The 17,820-nt window shown below is 45.9% G+C and overlaps 1 protein-coding gene across 1 annotated transcript in view; it reads right to left on the bottom strand.

The window, feature by feature from the left end:
• The window catches only part of LOC119437403 (solute carrier family 13 member 5), a 31,054-nt gene extending 15,306 nt beyond the window's left edge, over positions 1–15,748 (bottom strand). Inside the window, exons 1-4 of the mRNA XM_049662581.1 lie at positions 15,238–15,748; positions 11,100–11,249; positions 4,896–5,011; positions 495–661 (exon numbers count right to left, since the gene is read on the bottom strand). Coding sequence (XP_049518538.1) covers positions 495–661; positions 4,896–5,011; positions 11,100–11,249; positions 15,238–15,348 — 544 coding nt within the window. The 5' untranslated portion in view covers positions 15,349–15,748. The remainder of the gene's footprint in view (positions 1–494; positions 662–4,895; positions 5,012–11,099; positions 11,250–15,237) is intronic.
• Between the last annotated feature and the right edge of the window lie 2,072 nt (positions 15,749–17,820).

Raw genomic sequence — 17,820 nt, 5'->3', positions numbered from 1 at the left:
CGCTTCACCGAGCCTTCGAAATTTGTGATTACGCGGCCTCCAACGTAGACGAGTGCGGGAGGAGAGCGCACGAAGCCACCAGCCATCTCGGCTCGCCCTTGAGCTGGGAACCCGCCCAGATTTCCTTTATGATATGGCGCGTTGGCCGCGTATGCGCTCAGCCGCGCGGACAGCCATGCGTAGCCACAGCCGAGCTGGAGGAAGAGACGCCTCTCCTAGCGCACACTTGATCACCTGCGGCGCGCTTACCTCTCCTCCCACCCCTAGCGAGCGCTTGATATATAGGCGCGCGGGAAGACGGCGCCCATCAAGCCACCATCTCTCTCGGCTCACCCTCGCACACTTCCCTCCAACTCACATGCGTATACGGCGGATGGGGCGCGATAGGCTCTTATCGCACTTGTACTTTGTACGGAACATCACGGCGACTACGACGGCGAAAATTCGCCGGGAATGCCCATATAATTTCTATCGCAATAAAACCATGATCTTACCGGCTATTCCTTCGACGTCGATGTTTCCCCGTGAAAGGCTCCTACGCCGCTCTTGAAGCAGCTCGTGCGCTAGCGAGTTTACGACGGGCATCATCATGGCGGTGATGGCCACGTTGTTGATCCAGATCGAGAGGAACATGGAGATGAACATCAAGCCGAAAGCCAGCCTGCGCCACGGACAAAGAAATAACTCAAAATCCGAGGTCCATATTATCGATATTCATCGGGGCAACAAATTTGCTGTACGCGTATACCTGCTAATGATAGCAATATGCTTTGAGCTTCAGCGACACTGTCGAGTCTTCGCATGTCTTAATTATGAATATTTGTGCTGCCACATAATTACAATTATTGCAAAGCATCATAAAACAAGTATAGGAGTAACACTTTTTTTCTGTGCTGCTCAAAAACAGAGCGATCACATCCCGTGAATGCCTGTTGCTCTATTAGAAAAGGTCGCCGTTTCGCCCGAAAGACGAAGCATTGATTGCGATAGGAAATTTTTGACAGCTGTGCGAATTATTTAGGATAATAGTTTTATCGACCGTATAAACTGCTGCTAACATTTGCTTACTTACTAAATTGACAAGCGTAGTGTGACACACGCACAGGCAAACATGAAGACATCGATGACCGCGGACACTCGCTATCAGGACGCTGATGTGATGAAGAGCGGTAGCAGCGGTGAACGAATTGCCCTTCGTGCTACCTCTCGCTTCAACGCGAACTAAGCCCATGAAGCCATCAGCTATCTCGGATTACCAGCCTTTACACCCACCGTAGGTTACCTCCATGTTAAAGCGCGCGCAGCTGCGGCCGGAGTAGAAAAGAAGTGCACTACCCCCCCCCCCCTCTTCCCCGTTAGCGCGCACGCATTTCCCCGCTCCCCCCTTGCACGCGCGAGAAGACGCGCGTGCCTCCCTTGCGCGCACGAGATCCAGAAACCATCCTTCTCTGCACACCCCAGCACGCTTTCACTCGCACCAACAGCATACGGCGCGCGGCCGCAATCTCATCGCATTTAGGCTATATACTGAACATCACGGCGACTCTGACGGCTGAAATTCGCTTGGAGTGTCCATATAATTGCACTCGCATTAATAAAGTCCCAGTCTCGAGTGTGACTATAGCTTAACATTGCCGCTCTTTATTTTATAACTAAGGTCACCAGATTTCCGGTGTCAAGCAGAAAAGAGAGAAAGACGTACACCAATCTTTTTCCTAAGTTCGTTTTAACCGAAAACAATTAGTGAAACCAAGTTTACCAGAGAGCTAAAACGGCGATTGGCTCGCAGCGGCGAGTCTACACTGCAGGCTAATTTACGTCGGCGTCGGCGCCGTCGGCGTAGCCGTGGTGTTCCGTATAATGTCCAAGTGCGATAACATCGCGGCCGCGTGCAGTATGATGTAGGTACGAGCAATAGCTTCCGAGGGTGAGCCGAAAAGGATGGTGTCTTGATCTCGCGCGCGCGCAAGGGAGGAAGGTGGAGAGGGTGCATGCTATCTTCTGACGCGTGCAAGTGTGGCCGCGGAGATGTGCGCTCGCTAGGAGAGTGGGGAGGAAGGAAAGGGTCAGGTTAGTGCGCATCTCCTCTTCTGCTCCAGCTGCGGCGGCTGAGCGCAGCCGCGCGCGTCCTATTAGTAGGCAATCTGCGCTGGGTTCGTAGGCTAGGCCGACCGAATATAGCTGATGGCATCGTGTGTACTCGCGTGCCTAATTCGCGCTAAAGCGAATAGGCAGCACGAAGGGGAATTCGCTCGCCGCTGCTGCGGCTCTTCACGCCAGCGTTCAGACAGCGAGTGTCCGCGATCATCGATTGAGATGTGCTTGCCTGTGCGCGCGTGACATCATACTTGTTAATTTAGTTAGTAAGGAAATGTTTACAGCACTTTATGCAGCTGATAGAACGACTAACCCTACTTCGTATAGCTGTCTAATAATTTGATATCGCAATCAATGCTTCACCTGTCGGGCATAACTGTGACTTTTTCTTCTCTGTCATTCGTTGGAGCTCTCGAGCTCTGGGGTGCTATAAGGTAAAGCTATTCCCATCTGTTTCTATTCCATTTCTGTAACAAGCCATCCACAATTGGTCAGAAAAATTTCGGGCCACCCCAGTTTGCCCGTGTCACACGACGCAACAAAAACCATTAAAACTCTCCATCTGATATGAAGTGTACATAATGATTATGCTTGATTAGCCCGATCAAAAGAAGAATGCGTTCCGCTTCTACGCCCATTTCGCCATTAACCCTCCGGTATTTTTCAAACTTTATCTGGTTGCGCCCACTTCGCCTGTCTGTCACGCGACGTCACAAAACCACGAAATCTCACGACGTAAAAGTTGGAAAGTAGTATCCGCCACCATATAGTAGTTTCAGCATGAGTAATTTCTGTGCACCAGATATTCGCAAAAAAATACGGCAAGCACGATGCGAAAAATTGTACACCCAATTAAAGCCGGTGAAAGTTCACCTTGAAAAAAAAATTCACTAATGAAACAAATTTTCTCGTGCAAATACAACCAGAACAAATGTGTGCCAAAATTCGGTAAATAAAGAAATCGAGAACACTGAACTCTAGTTATACTCAAGTCTGGTATTTTACGCTACACTTTAGCAAGAAGAAATGTGCGGCAGGACTCGCGTCAAAGTAAACTATCTCACCATCAGCACTGCAATGAAGAATGAATTTGAAGTTCTATGAAAACGGCAAGTGGCCACCAGAATCGTTAGCCGAACCCGGATATCAGCAACGAACGCTTTGTCAGAGCTGCGGGATACTCGATGCATTTTGCTTTGACGAAAAGCCACCAGACGGGGAGAAACAGGCAGAAGCACTCAGACACATGGTAAAAAAACAAAGTAAATACTCTGGTTTTACGTGCTAAAACCACGATAAGTTTATGTATGAAGCACGCCATAGTGAGGGACTCCGGATTAATTTCGACCACCAGGGTTTTTTTTTGAACGTGCACCCAATGCACATTCGCCCACATCTAAATGCGGCCGCCGCAGCCGGGATTTGATCCCGGTCTTTCGGGCTTAGCAAGGCAACGTCCTAGGAACTACAAGGTATATGTACGCATGGTAGCGAAGCTGCCATAGAAGCCCATACGTCCTGCAATGGCGGCTTGTGGAGTCACGGCAACGCCATCTACACTTCGCGCGGCCAACTTCTCGGCGAAAAAAAAAATCAACATTTGCCGTTTGAGGCTTGTTGTGCCAAGTACTCTACTGCGCCAGCTATGACGTTGCTATGACATACGTTGCTATGACATTGTATATACCGAGCACACAACAATACAAATGAAGCGTAATAAGATAACATTCGCCACAGCCTCGCGTCACAATCTAACCTGAATACACCCATCTATATTTATAGATCTCATTCTATAACGGCACGCATTACACTGGTGAGCCGTGAGAGTTTTGTATGAATTTAGAGCAATTGTTTCACCCAAATTTTGAACGAAGTAGCATATCCATGTGTCATTAGTACCAACACGCATCTGTTATTTCGGTGTTGAGATAAAATCAACATTACATTGAAATGATTCACAAAAACCACACTTTATTCTGCGCTAACACAGAACGCGTGCCTCCTGTAGTTTTTCTCTGGTACTAAGGACATAGCTAAAACATAATAATTACTGAAAAGGCAGTTCAAAATATGGTTACTGATTAAATTTTATAAGGTTAACACTACATATATGGCCATTACTTTTTATGGCTACGCAAAAGAGAGTTTTGACGACATTACAGTGTTAAATATGGTAATACAATCTCGGCATATCTCAGCACGCATCGTCACGAGCAAACTTCAGAAAGCCTGCATAGTTTCGTATTCATAAGTATTCGTGGATGGAAGCAAGCAGTCTGTGACCACATTTTCCTAATCTAATGGAATTGTCTGTACTTTTTTCAAATGTTTCCATTGGAGACGTATTGGGTGCATAATTTTCAGAAACTAGTGTTTTGCCCCACGACATGTAGTCGCGCTTCAATCGGACGACCATAATTGATGTCGCTGCTCATTGGCTTGGAACCGTATTTCAGCCTCGCCTTAGCGACCATGTGAATTGGCCTTGGCCACTACGCCACCGCAGTGGGCACGGACACGCGTCTGTGGGCTCATTCTTGTTTCGTGCCGGTCTGATAGTACTGTTTTATTTTTTTAATCCAATTATGAACCAACCAATTAATCCTCGCGTATTCTGCTTCCTATCGACTTCTATCTTTGCCCTCCGGGTTATAGCGCAAGTAAATATTGGAAGAATCATGCTGGCAGTAACCTCTTTTTCTTTTTCCGCACTTTTAATGCTTTCAATTGCAACCAGGTTTTTTACTCTGTTTTTTCTCGGCTATAGTCTATTTGATCAGTAAGGAAGCCTCACTGACATCTTGATGCCGGTGCCTAGCAGACACAACGTCTTGAGGGCAATCCTTTGATGCAAGTGCGAATGTTCAATGGCGACGGCCATAACCAGGGTGCCCAGGAACATGAGGTTTATGTCCTGAAACAGAAATGAGAGAGACTGTAAGCTTCTGGATAATGGCAGCAGCGTTTTTGACCTCAACAAAACCGCCAATACGTTACTGAACCAGTGCGAGACGAAGCCCCATCACCATCTTCTTAATGCATAACATAATACACGCATGCTAGATTATCAACCTATAACAATCCTTGAAACTAGATGCACGAAAATACAAAGTTCATAAAGACACCTAAGCCCTTATTTAGATATACTATGCGAGTTTGGCGTGTTCGCATATTTAGCACCTGTATAAGGTGTTGCAACAACTTAGTTGTTGCACCTATATAAATTATAGTGCCACCATTGAATATTGTGCCGTCTTATATTAATAGCTCTGTGGGAGTTAGACATACATAAACGCAAACTATATGCAAGCATTCTGAAAGGGAAAATTGTCATCCACCCGAGTGTACCACGAAGCTACAACGGAAACCCATACGGATTTCAAAAAAAAAAATTCACGCAGAAACTCCTCTGGGAGTTGTCTAAGTATGCGTAAAGCATTCTGCCACTTGCTTATCTCCACGCAGCCTGGCGTCATTATCAGTGTTATGACACTTCATCCGGCCAGTACAAACGACAGCGCTGCAGCGACACGAACTGGTGCGGACGGCGGCGCAAGGTGCATTGATAACGCAAGCAAAGTACTGCAGGTGGCGGCGCCAGGTGCGCTGATGGCGCTGCGATCATAAGCCGTTATCGCTCTTTATCGCCTTGTCCATCCGTGTCGAACCATTTATGAACTGTGATCGAAGGGCACCGGCAGCGGCACGGGCCGTATCAAACGTACTCTGGCACGGCGGCGCGGACCGTATCTTGAAAGCGATCTGCGAAGCGCACAGAGAGTGCCGACTGCTGATAGCTCCACGCGCTGTGTTTTAGATGCGAAGCAGCTTCTGGCGGGGGCTTTGTCCGTCCTCCTTCCGTCCCGCGGCGTGCCACACCCCCACAGCGCATGCGCGTCCCCTCCCCCTCTCTCCTCTCCTACGCTCCCCCCTTTCTCTCCTCTGTGGGCAATGCTGTGGGCAACGCTGTGGGCAACGGTTTCAAGGAAGGAAAATGCTGTCGCCAACAGTCGGCAGACCAAAATCGGTGTAGGCGACACGACACCGACACCCTCTCTCCCGTAAAGCCTATCAGCCTTTACGGGAGGGACGGACTAACGCACGGACAGTTTTCTCGTTGGGTAAGCATAGCTTCCGCATTTAAAAAACATAAGCTTCGCAGTTGAAGAAAATTTTTCCTGATTCAGGGATCGACGCCTAGACCAACGCGTTTCGGAGGCAGTCGCTCTATATACCATCTGAGCTAACCAAGAGGTTAGCATATTGCAGTGCGAGGGCGAATTAATCGACAACTCGAAGAACGGGGACTTTAAATACGGCAAATTATTTGTACGGAAGCCCGCAACGTGGATGTAAGTTCATGAAAGGGGAAATTGCCACCCACCCGGCTATAAACACGAAGCTGCAAAGGATCAGAATGAACTTTTCTTGAACTGCGAAGCTTTCGTTCTCATAAATACGTATAGGTTTCCTTTGTACCTTCTTGTTACAGTTGGTCGGATTTAAATAATGAAATGAATTCTGACATTGTACGTGTCAAAACCACGCCCTGATTATGAAGCACGCCGTAGTGGGGGGACTCCGGATTAATTTTGGCCCCCCAGGGTTTTTTTTTTTTAACGTGCACTTAAATCTAAGTACACGGGTGTTCTTGCATTCCGCCCAGGTCAAAATGCCGCCGCCCAGACCCACAATCAAACTCGGGACCTCGTGCTTATTATCAGCACAACGCCATAGCCACCCCGCCACTTCGGCGGGTAGTCGGGTGGATGACGACTTTCCCTTTCATGAACCATCCTCCACATTCCGGGCTCCCGCAGAACTGATTTGCCATACAGGTATTCTGTCATGATTTTTTGCTTGATTGCGAACAGACTTACGCCAACTCCTCACTGACGCTACCTTGTGGGTTAGTATGTCGTGGTATATAAGCCTGACTACTACAGTTAGCATTGCAGCTCGAGCAATGTTTGCACGCAGATGTTTTCGACTGTCTGTTGTTTTTTGTACAGTGTATCGTGGATGCGAAGCGGGCGACACACGTGCTGGCCTCACGTGGACAAAGAAGCCGGTCAAAGGCTGGGCGTGCCTTCAAACTGATGAAAGGCAATACACACGTTATCCCTGCACCCGCCGTGGTTCCTCAGTGGCTATGATGTTGGGCTGCTGAGCACGAAGTCGCGGGATCGAATCCCGGCCACGGCGCCCACATTTCGATAGGGGCGAAATGCGAAAACGCCCGTGTACTTAGATTTAGGTGCACGTTAAAGAAGCCCAGGTGGTCCAAATTTCCGGAGTCCCCCACTACGACGTACCTCATAATCAGATCATGGTTTTGGCACCTAAAACCCCATAATTTAATTTTAACACACATTATCCCATTATTTTCCGTCAGCCTCTTGCACCACCGTTTTTTTTTCTTTTTTTTTTTTTTACGTGAGCCACCAAGATCATCGCATCTCACTGGACGCCATGAGTGCCGTCATCAATGCCATTCTCGTGGGTTCACGTGACATCGTTGTTTTCCTCCAAAAGGAGCTTTCATGAAAACGGCTGAATAATATAATTTATTTATCTGTGCTGCATAAGCAGCTACATTTGCATGGTTTGAAGGGCTGTACTAAACTAGCGTGCGACATGATTATGTCCTCTTTCTCGAACTCGGATGTTCGGTGCACCTTGCATGGTGGTGCCTTTAGCTGGTTAGACGGGAAGACGAGACGCATACAATAATTATAATGGTTCTTAAGACTGAACAATATAGTCGATCCCTCATTTGCTGAGGCAAAAAACACGCTATAGAGTTGTATGCTGCGCGTGCCGACTGCCTGATCAGGCGCGGATCCAGGGGGGATGTCCGGATGTCCTGACCCCCCCCCCCCCCTCAGATTTCTGCATCGCCCCCTCGCTGACAGGGGGATGGCCCTGTCGCAAAAAAAAAAAAAAAAATATGGCCACCAGCATTCATCAAAAGTATTTTTCGCGAGTACCAGTGGTATCAGCCATGTAGAAGTAAAGCTAGCTCGCTCACAAGCTTAGTTGTATTCCGTAGGAGTGTGGTGTCGCGAAGTTGCCGTAGTTATTTTTTCTCATGAACACCTTGGACCTCCTGGCGCCTGCCGTGCCTAACTCGTCCCGTCGGTGGCGTCGAATGAACGAGGGGACGTCATTTTTGCCAAGCACGCCGAGGTCCGCTCGAGCGCCTTCGCGCCTGATTAACCAAGGTGTCAACGGTTGCCTCATTGGCTGTCATCGGTTCCACGACCAACCTGCTTAATGAAAGAGATCTCTTGCTGAAGTGTTCATATATAAATAATAACAACCAACAGCTAAACTAAGAACTACGCATAGGCAACTTTTTTAAACTGTAGCACTCATTGTGATCACAGTTACACGTTGACAATATCCAGTACCAGCACAGTACCGTTCGTACGCTACAAGTTTTTCATTGTAAGTTCGCACTTTTATTGTCGTACATTAAGCATAGGAGGCTCAAGCCCGCCGGATCCGTTTATCTGAGTGAGCGTTCTCGCGGAGCGGGGCGAAGCCTCGAGCCGCGGCTGCGAAGTGGGGGAGCGTGACGTCAGCGGCCAACGCCAGCGCGCGGGCCTAGGATGGCGTCGCGTGGTTAGAGAAGCGGGAGCAGATGCGCGCCTTGTGTAAAAGGATGACGTCGCGTGGGAAACAAAACATGAAGACGCTGGCTCCGCTCTCGCCTACTACGCCACATCGTTATTCTTGTAGGTGGCGTCGTGAGTCTTCATACGCGGTGATTCGCATATCGTAAACAACCAGCGTAGTGGTTGCTGCGGTGGAGCGGAGCGTTACGCCCGTATTCAAGAACGTTCCTCTAGTCAACACACCACCACGACGCAAGAGAGAAGATGGCACCGCCATCCCTCCACAACAGTGGTCACTGAGCTTCATGATCATTCACGGGAATTCATGAGAATTGTCGCGTCTTTATTCTCGATTATTCTGCGCAGTACGACAATTGAAATTTGGAGTCTGATATCTCGGAGCACGGACACGCTAGAATAATTCTTCCGACTGATACTGTGTAGAAACTCTATTGTCTCTAAGTTTTCAATACAAACATACCCACTTGCTGCAGTCAACAAAAAATGTTCAATTTTAGTTAATTGGGCTGCTCACAGCGATAATTATCATCTCACTTTGTGCCCCCCTAGCCACATAACTTATTTGCACAGGTGGTTTTCGCGTGCCTCCCAGTGCCTAACTTTAAGAAAACCATAAAGCTTAGTTTTGAACACCCTGTATTATCAGGCGCAGCCGCCAAGCACATGGCTGTCTGTATTGGGTAACGTCCTTTTCCTATAAGCTCGGAGAAACCGATACCTGGCTTCGCTACAGGTCTTCTTCCTCTTTCTGGGGTTTTACGTGCCAAAACCAGTTCTGATTATGAGGCATGCCGTAGTGGAAGACTCCGGATTAATTTTGACCACCTGGGGTTCTTTAACCTGCACTACAACGCAAGAACACGGGCGTTTTTGCATTTCGCCTCCATCGAAATGCCGCCGCCGCGGCCGGGATTTGATGCCGCGATCTCGTGCTCAACGCCTGAGCTGACTGAGCCACCACGGAGGGCTACAGGTGTTGCTTTAGCCGTATAAAACGCGGGTTTATCGTGAGGAAAAACGGTAAATTTCGGTAAATAAGAAAGGCTACTATCATCATCATCATCATTGACAGAAGCTGACCCCCCCTCAGAAAAAACCTGGATCCGCCCCTGTGCCTGATGCCCGACAGGGGTCGGCGGTGAAGTGGTGACGAGGAGCGTTGTTCACGATCGAAATTCAAACACTCATATCTTCCTTAAAACAAAAACTGTTATGAGATAATGATGGAAGTGAAACGCCAACCAACAGGCTTATCTGATGCACTTTGTGCTTCATTTTTACCTGTACCACCTCATTGCAAAAATCAGAGCTGAGTGTGGACCGTAAACAACTGTTGGTATGTTTGTCGTACTTTTCTTCAGAAAACTCGTACAATGTATCGGCGCAAAAGAATTATTACTGCAAACTACAGCTATAGCCCAGTTAACTGAGATAATTACAACGAACAAATTTATGGTAGATTTGCCAGTAAAAAATGGTCGATTTCAGCATATTTTTGCAAACATTTCGGGCTCTTAAGGAACTTTTTCCCATCGGAGCACCATAAGCACCACTACATATTGGATCCAAATATTTGAGGTTCAGCTGGAGAAGTTGTGCAGCGTTACGCGCTAAAATATCTTTTAATATTGTTTTCTCGCAGAACCGTGCACCACGTACTGTGAGCAAACTTTGGAAGCGCCTCACGTGACAAGAAATTTTCTTTGAGACAAAATATACTGCTAAGTAAATGGCAGTAAATGGCCATGATTTTCTACAAACAAAATATCAATTTGTACGTATAGCGAGACGCCTGGGACACTTGAAGTGGAATAAAGCCAATTTGGCGTGAAACTGTTGTCTCGCGCTTACATGAATTTTGCAATGACGATTTGAACTCTAAATTTTCTAGTCTCTCACCATGATGTCAGTCTTGCCTGATTTTGACAATGCCAAATTTATTGCAGGATTTCCATATGTCTCATTTGTAATGCAAATGGAGTTGTGCTCATAAAGGAGAACTTTTTACAGTTCCTTGATATGTGTGCATATTTCAAGAAATAGTTATATTCCAACTCCAAATTCGGCTCTTGTCCTCCAGTAGACTTCTACCTTTTCTTTAAAAAAATGCGCAACAAATTCTATTCAATTCGCTTCGGCTGGTTCATTGCTGCATTTCAAATCTATTTGAATAGAGTAACCATAGTTGCGACCGAGTTCGTGGACCTAGCTGATGCCTTCGTATTAAATATTTTTGCTTACTTTCGAGAAAGGAAGGTTCGAAGGGGCATCTGAAAAGTCAGAGCTTTCTGACGTGGTCGCTTTTCTCTGGCTCGTTACGTAGCGCTTACCGCATTTTGCGAGATATCTTTGCGGACTTACGTTCATGTAAAGTTGGCAGGTCCTTTCTGTGGTAAGAACACCGAGCATCGGGTACAGCACAATGGGGATGAGTGACGTGGCTCCCAAAGGTATGGGCTCCACAATCCAATAGAGGCCCACGATGCTGACGACATAAGCACAGCGAGCTTTCTGCAAAACGAACGGCAAGCATCAGCCGAATAGAGACCGGCCGTAATTACACCGCGTAGCTCGAAACGCACGAATCATTCCCATCACGAATGACATTACGCTATTACCAAACATAACAAATTAGAAACGGTGCATCGGTACACTGCTTCTATTTTATTTGATTTTATTCGAAGACTTGTAACAGAATATGAAAAAAAAATTTTAGAAAAGCGTCTGGGAAACAGGTACACATCACTCAGGAATGCATCTCTTTATTGGTAGTCAGCTGGTTGTAAGACTGTCGCTCAATTATAGAAGCTACCACCTTCGTCTCAATGGTGTGCAACCTCCTGTACATTGGTTGCCGACCTCCGCTGGTTAGCAAGATTAAATCGCAATCGCGATGCTGGCGATCGCTGGGCGGCACGCAGGGCCTGACTGCGCTGCTGCGACGAGGGCTACGACCTTTATTTCTTGGAGACAGTAGTACATGGTACGCGATGAATGACGTGCCTATTAAATTCATTCTCACTGGCGTACGGAGAACGGAGAGGAGCGTTTTCTGTAGACACCTGTCCGAGCTTGTAACGAACCTCTCGCAAGCTCTTCGCTAACATGGCATCACAATGCCTGTAACACGTAAGCAGACACAAACGAGTTGTCGACACACCGCCTTCTGAAACCGCGGTGTCCTGCTGCGACTTGACTGCTCCGTTCGTGCATGACTTGGCTGCGACGACGCGGCGAGACCGACTAACGGACTCAATTACTCCCTATAGAGACGAGCGAATTCTACGGAGCCGTCAATGCCTCAGTTCTTCAATGCCCAACTCTGCAATCGTTCTCTGAATCTTTTCTTTAAAAAACCTGCTGATTGAAAGCGGCACTCACTCACACATTCTAATTGTGCAAACGAAACTGCCGTATTTTCTTGCAGAACCGAAGTATCTTTCTTCCAACGAATTTACCGCGAAGCTTGGAAAATAACCGAACGTGCTGTAAGAGCTGTTGTCAAATTTCCAGTAACGAAGACAGTCATATACCCTTACTATGCCTGTGCTCAAAGCCACTGCAATAAAGTGTTCCAGCTCGTAATTAAAAGTTTTACATGAGGTAATTAATTTTTATCGGCAATCATTTAGAGAATGAAAGTGTGTTATGTATGTTAGAGTTTAAGGTGCCTTGATGATTTGCGTGTTGTTCTAAACTTACTTACTCTCAGTCACATTCCTTAGGTGAAATAATCCCGAACAAGTGAACTTTTTGGAGCGCATTCGCACTTTAAAAGCACATCACCTAGATAAGAAACGCATGTTCTCTAACAATTATTCTTTGGCGTTTGTTCACGGGGCACGCGAGTAGGTTAATTCCCCCACAATCGGGAAGACAAGGCCGCCGACACCATATTTGCCGACAACGCTGAACATTGCTTACTGGGGTTCATTTCAGAATTATTCCAGAAATTTGAAAATGTTCAAAAAACAATGACGGTGACATCTGTCACTCAAGCACCTGCGGGGTGAGCACTTCTAAGTTTTACGGAATTTCAAAAAATCTCCTGCTGCAAATAACATAATTACAATCCTAGAGTCAGATTACTCAGAGAGACAGACATTACTTGCACGATGAAACGACACACATAGTCAACTAATTAGCAAACGATCACTAATGAACCTTTTATTTAATTACTCTACGGCACATATTGCAATTTACTAATTCTAGTCGGTGAGTTTGCAAAGCGTATTCACTTGGAATGAATTTGCAGAATGACATCAGTTCGAAGATAAGCACCATCAAACTCGCTTTAAACATTGACTGTTGTTCGACTTAATTTTTTTTAAACAAAACGCTCTTTTAGCATTGAAGCACAAAAGTAACTGGAACGCCCATATATTTTGTCCCCAACTTCAGGAAATATCTCGAAACTGGTGTCATCCTGGAAATTCATTTCAAGTGGAGAAGTCTTGCAAACTCACCGGCTACAATTTTTTTAAATCGCAATATGTGCAGTAATGTAATTAAAAAGTTATTTAGTGAATTTCCGTCAATTAGTTGAATATGTGTTTTGATTTCTCGTGCTAGATATGTCCGCCTCTTCGAATAATTCAGCTCAAGGGCAAGAATCTTCCACAAATTATTTTTTTTTTCATTTCCGTAAAATTTAGAAATGATCATTCCGTATATGATATGTTTAAGAATGTGTCAAAGCTAAAGGCGGCTGTCGCGGCACACCTCAGCTTTTTGTTTTCTTTTTTTTTTTCCTGACCGGTTCTCGTCCTTTCGGCTCCATGGTGCCTACGTGAAGTCGCTGAGGCATACCGTATCAGGATCAAGGGCTGCACGTGCGCTAGTCAGCCATTTGTGCTTTGGCATAAAAATATTTCTGCAATAGGCCGCGACTGTTCTGCTATAGTTTCTGAAACGGCTGGTGCGCACAAGCGTTCGGTGTTTCCACTTTTTCTAGATTATTTTTTGGGTATTACATAATTATATGTCCTTTGCCATACTAATAAATTAGGTTTTCAGTACAGCGTTTGTTCGTTCCGCTTCTGTCCGTATTAGAACTATTTCATCTCTTGAGCCGGGACCTCGAGTCAGGCCTATCCACCCTTTGTCTCAGTTTCTACTTTATTTCAAAGGAAAAGAAATAAAAATTCAATTCAATTCGTCGATTACTATAGCATAATGAAAGCAGACAGAGCGCCTTTTGCGGGAAACACGCCTTTCAACTCGACGTAAGCAATCGCAAAACTGTATACGAGGAAACCATTTCGTTTTCACCGGCATTTCACCGTAGATAAAATATTCCTTAAGATTTTTTAAAGCGCTTATTACGTGAATTTGAAGCCTTGTTTTGCATCGAGTGGAAATGAGCGTGAAAATGTTTAAAGTATCAATGCAACGCGTACCCAACTTTTTTTATGAATCTGCACAGGACTGCTGATTTTATGCACACCATATCCAACATTTTTTTTTTTGTCTCCTAATTTTGACAAGATCCTCTTCTAGCCTCCAGATTAAGTGTAGACTTTCCGCGACAAAGAGTAGTGTTTAGACGTAGGCCATTAGACAATACATAAAGAAAACAGCCGCGACAATGACAAAGCTGATAGCGAAAGAAAAGAGCGTAGAAATTTTCGAGCGTGACCAAAAGGACATGGGACATACTGATGATAATCGGTATGTGCCATGTCAGTTGGTTCACGAACGGTTCAACTTTTGATCAGACTAGACTACGAAGAGGTTACGCTATTCTATTCGTGTAGCAGAATATAAGAATATTAATAGGAAAGCATCTGAGAAACAGGTACATACCACTCAGGAATGCATCTGTTTATTTTTAGTCAGCTAATTGTAAGGCTCTACCGCCAAAGCAATATGTTAATTTACATGATTTGACCAGACGCTCCTCTTTTAATTTAATGGGCGGAAGTACAAAAATGAAACGAAAACTAATGGCGTGAAAAAATCTTCACGGTTGTCACTGATTAGAAAACACTTTTTTACATTTTTTTGCGTACCGCTAGCTTTCCTTTCTACCGATATATTCCAACCCCGAATACACCATTACTCGGAGCGAAGTGACAGTGCTCTTTCTCCAACTGCTTGTTATTAAGGAACAAGGCATCATTGATTTCATTACTGCTGCTTGAGTGCGCTATGCCAGTCTTGAAGCGGTATTTAGAGTCTGGACCGATATTATTTGGTAGGTATGAGCCAACTTGCCCAGCATCGTACTTTATAAACAAAAAAAAAAACAAATATAGGTAACGCTCGCGAAGTCTTAGCTTACCGTCGAGGAAAAACAAAGAAATAACGCTTCTAACCAAAGAGCGGAAAACACTCCGTAGCACTTCAATACCTCAGAGAAACAAGACGTGGGAAGTTGCTAACAATTGATAAACTGCACCCGACAAGTATTTGTTTAATCAAGAGGACGTACTCTAGCCCCACAGCTGTTCGGCCCAATATCTATTCCTACAATGTACGAATAGCAGTGGCAACTCACCTGAGCATCTTCGAAGAAGAGCAGCGGAAGTAGAATGAGAGGAATGAGGACCATCAAAATTTGTCTCCAAAGTGCCAGTGCCTGAAGCGCGATCTTCTTTCCATTCCTCATGGTCGCCTGAGCGGTCGCGGGAACTATGTACGACTAGCAACGCGCGGGCCACTGAGCAGTTTGTGACAATCGACGGCACGAGACGGGCTGACCACGGCGACGAAGCGAGAGGACTTCCTCCGTATCCTGGTTGCGCCACTCGGCGGCGGAAGCCGGAGTCATAGAGTAAGCCGCAGTGGGACACGTGCAGCCAGCGGTCTTGTCATGGGCTGCCTGCCAGCAGCCAGCGACCGTTGCCGCTACGCCAACCGGAACGCTGAGAAGAACCTCGTGACGCACACACACATAGGTGCCAGTGACTTCGTTTCTTCCGACGGCGTCAATCTCGCGTCACTCCAGTACTTCTAGACTTGGCTTCAACCTTGCATTTCTCTTGTCTCCTCCGTATAGCAACCATCTGAAGATGACAGCTGCAGCTTAAAAAAAAGAAAAAAAAAGAACTCATAGGAGATCTCTGCAAAATTAGCAGACACGTAACAAGAACAGCGTCAGCTGGGAGCGATACCCTAAAGGCTCGCACGCATTTAAAAAAGAAAATCTTTAGCTCACGCTGCAGAAGTTTACAGACGTGAGTGCAGTCACCAGAGGTTTACATGGAGCACGTTTGAAATTAAATGTTGAGAAGGCTCTGCGCCGGCTCCTGGACACCGACCACCTGCTCTATAGCAAGCAGTATTGGGATTAAATACAAATTCCTTACGGGCTTTAGTACTTTTAAGGCCCTCACCACCGGTATCTACACAAAGTGCCATACTTTGTTCCTGCAGGTTGCTACCCCACACGAAATGCGAAAACACCCGTGTGCCAAGCATTGGGTGCACGTTAAAGAACCCCAGGTGGCGTCCCGGAGTCCCCCACCACGGCGTGCCACATAATCAGATCGTGGTTTCGACACGTAAAACCCCTGAATTATTTTTTTCCTACTCCACAAGCCTGTATAACTTCTCGACAGTTTACGCAGCCACACGAACCCGCCCAGAAGAGGGCAAGACGAAACGGGACGGGTTGGGTCTACGATTAAATTCTCTGAACACCCTAAATATGTAAAAAACTTGACACTTGCTGCATAGTACAACTTAACGGAGTCATATTTTGTTTTTATAACCATCATTTCCTATTCTTTTCGTCCTACATTATTAGCTCCGAGGCCACCACGCTGCCATTCGTTGAAATCGGGCTATCAGTGCGACGGATAATAGGAAATGAAGAAGACGAAATAGGTCGCTACAAAATGCAGCCTCTGGGCGCTATATATTGTGGCGATCAAGTTCCTTTTTCATTCCTCATTTCTTATCACATGTTGCGCCTAAATTACTGTTACCTGCGACAACGGCGGCGCAGAGGCGTCCGGCGAAACAACGAAAAGAGTGAAGGAAATTGATTGTTACAAAGTACTGCCCTCGGCCTACATCTTCAGCACTTGTGTTATAACTGAGGGATACCGTGCCTTCGCTGAAATGCGTAACTACATATGCCCGTATATATTCAGTCGATCGGTTTCGCGGATACTTTCCTTTTTGTGCGACGTCCGCCATGCACTGCGCATCACTGGAGCGGAAGGCACAATGGCTTATCCAATCAACTTGCATTGAAAGCTATATTACCTCATGTGCTTTGCTGCAAATCTCCCGTATTAAATACAAAAACTGATAGGTGGAGAATACGGTCCCAATGCGAGAAAGTCTTCACCCGTTACCTCTCAGAAAAAGCGCCGATGCATTGCAAAAGCTATAGTAACTCAATTTTGCATTTGTAGCTCTATAGTTTCTCACTAACGTGCAAATATATATATATATATATATATATATATATATATATAGTAATGGTCGTGTTCAAACAATGATCGACTTCGGAAAAATTAGTAGCACATTCGAAGCACTTGATGCATTGCGCAGTCTCCTATATAAAACACGATCACCGAATCACCACGTGAGTATACGACGCACCAAACATGCCTTGGTAATGTCTCACCAGCTGCAACCACAATGACTAGAGCGAAAAGGTCACAATATTGCTAGACGGCGCGTATCCCATCATAACAGTAATCTCAAAGAAACAAAGTAATACAGTGGCCACGTGTTTTTGCACAAATACAGAATTTTCTGTTAGATCTGTCAAACCAACTTTTTCACACTGATACCTTCCGGAAGGCGGCACAGAACTACTAAGCCATCCCCCATCAAAGATACAGCACGTAAAAACAATAACGCCTTCAGAGTGTCCATTACACAGAATAAAAACAACATAAATCCGTGTACCGCGTAGTTGTGTTTGCTAACTGAGCATCACATCGATATAACTATTTCTAACTGCTAAATGCTAGCCACCATAACGTTGCCGGTCGGTGGAAGTGGCGCTGCAGCGGTGTGGCGTCGAACAAAATACTTAATGAACAGCGTTATCGTCGTAGAGCGAGCAGTCCACTCTCTTGGTGAAAACCATATGCCCGCGCATGTGTATATACTACAACGA

Source organism: Dermacentor silvarum, chromosome 1 (assembly GCF_013339745.2).
Source record: "Dermacentor silvarum isolate Dsil-2018 chromosome 1, BIME_Dsil_1.4, whole genome shotgun sequence".
Lineage (NCBI taxonomy): Eukaryota > Metazoa > Arthropoda > Arachnida > Ixodida > Ixodidae > Dermacentor > Dermacentor silvarum.
The sequence above is the reverse complement of the archived record's forward strand: the minus strand, read 5'-3'. Positions and strand labels throughout refer to the sequence as shown.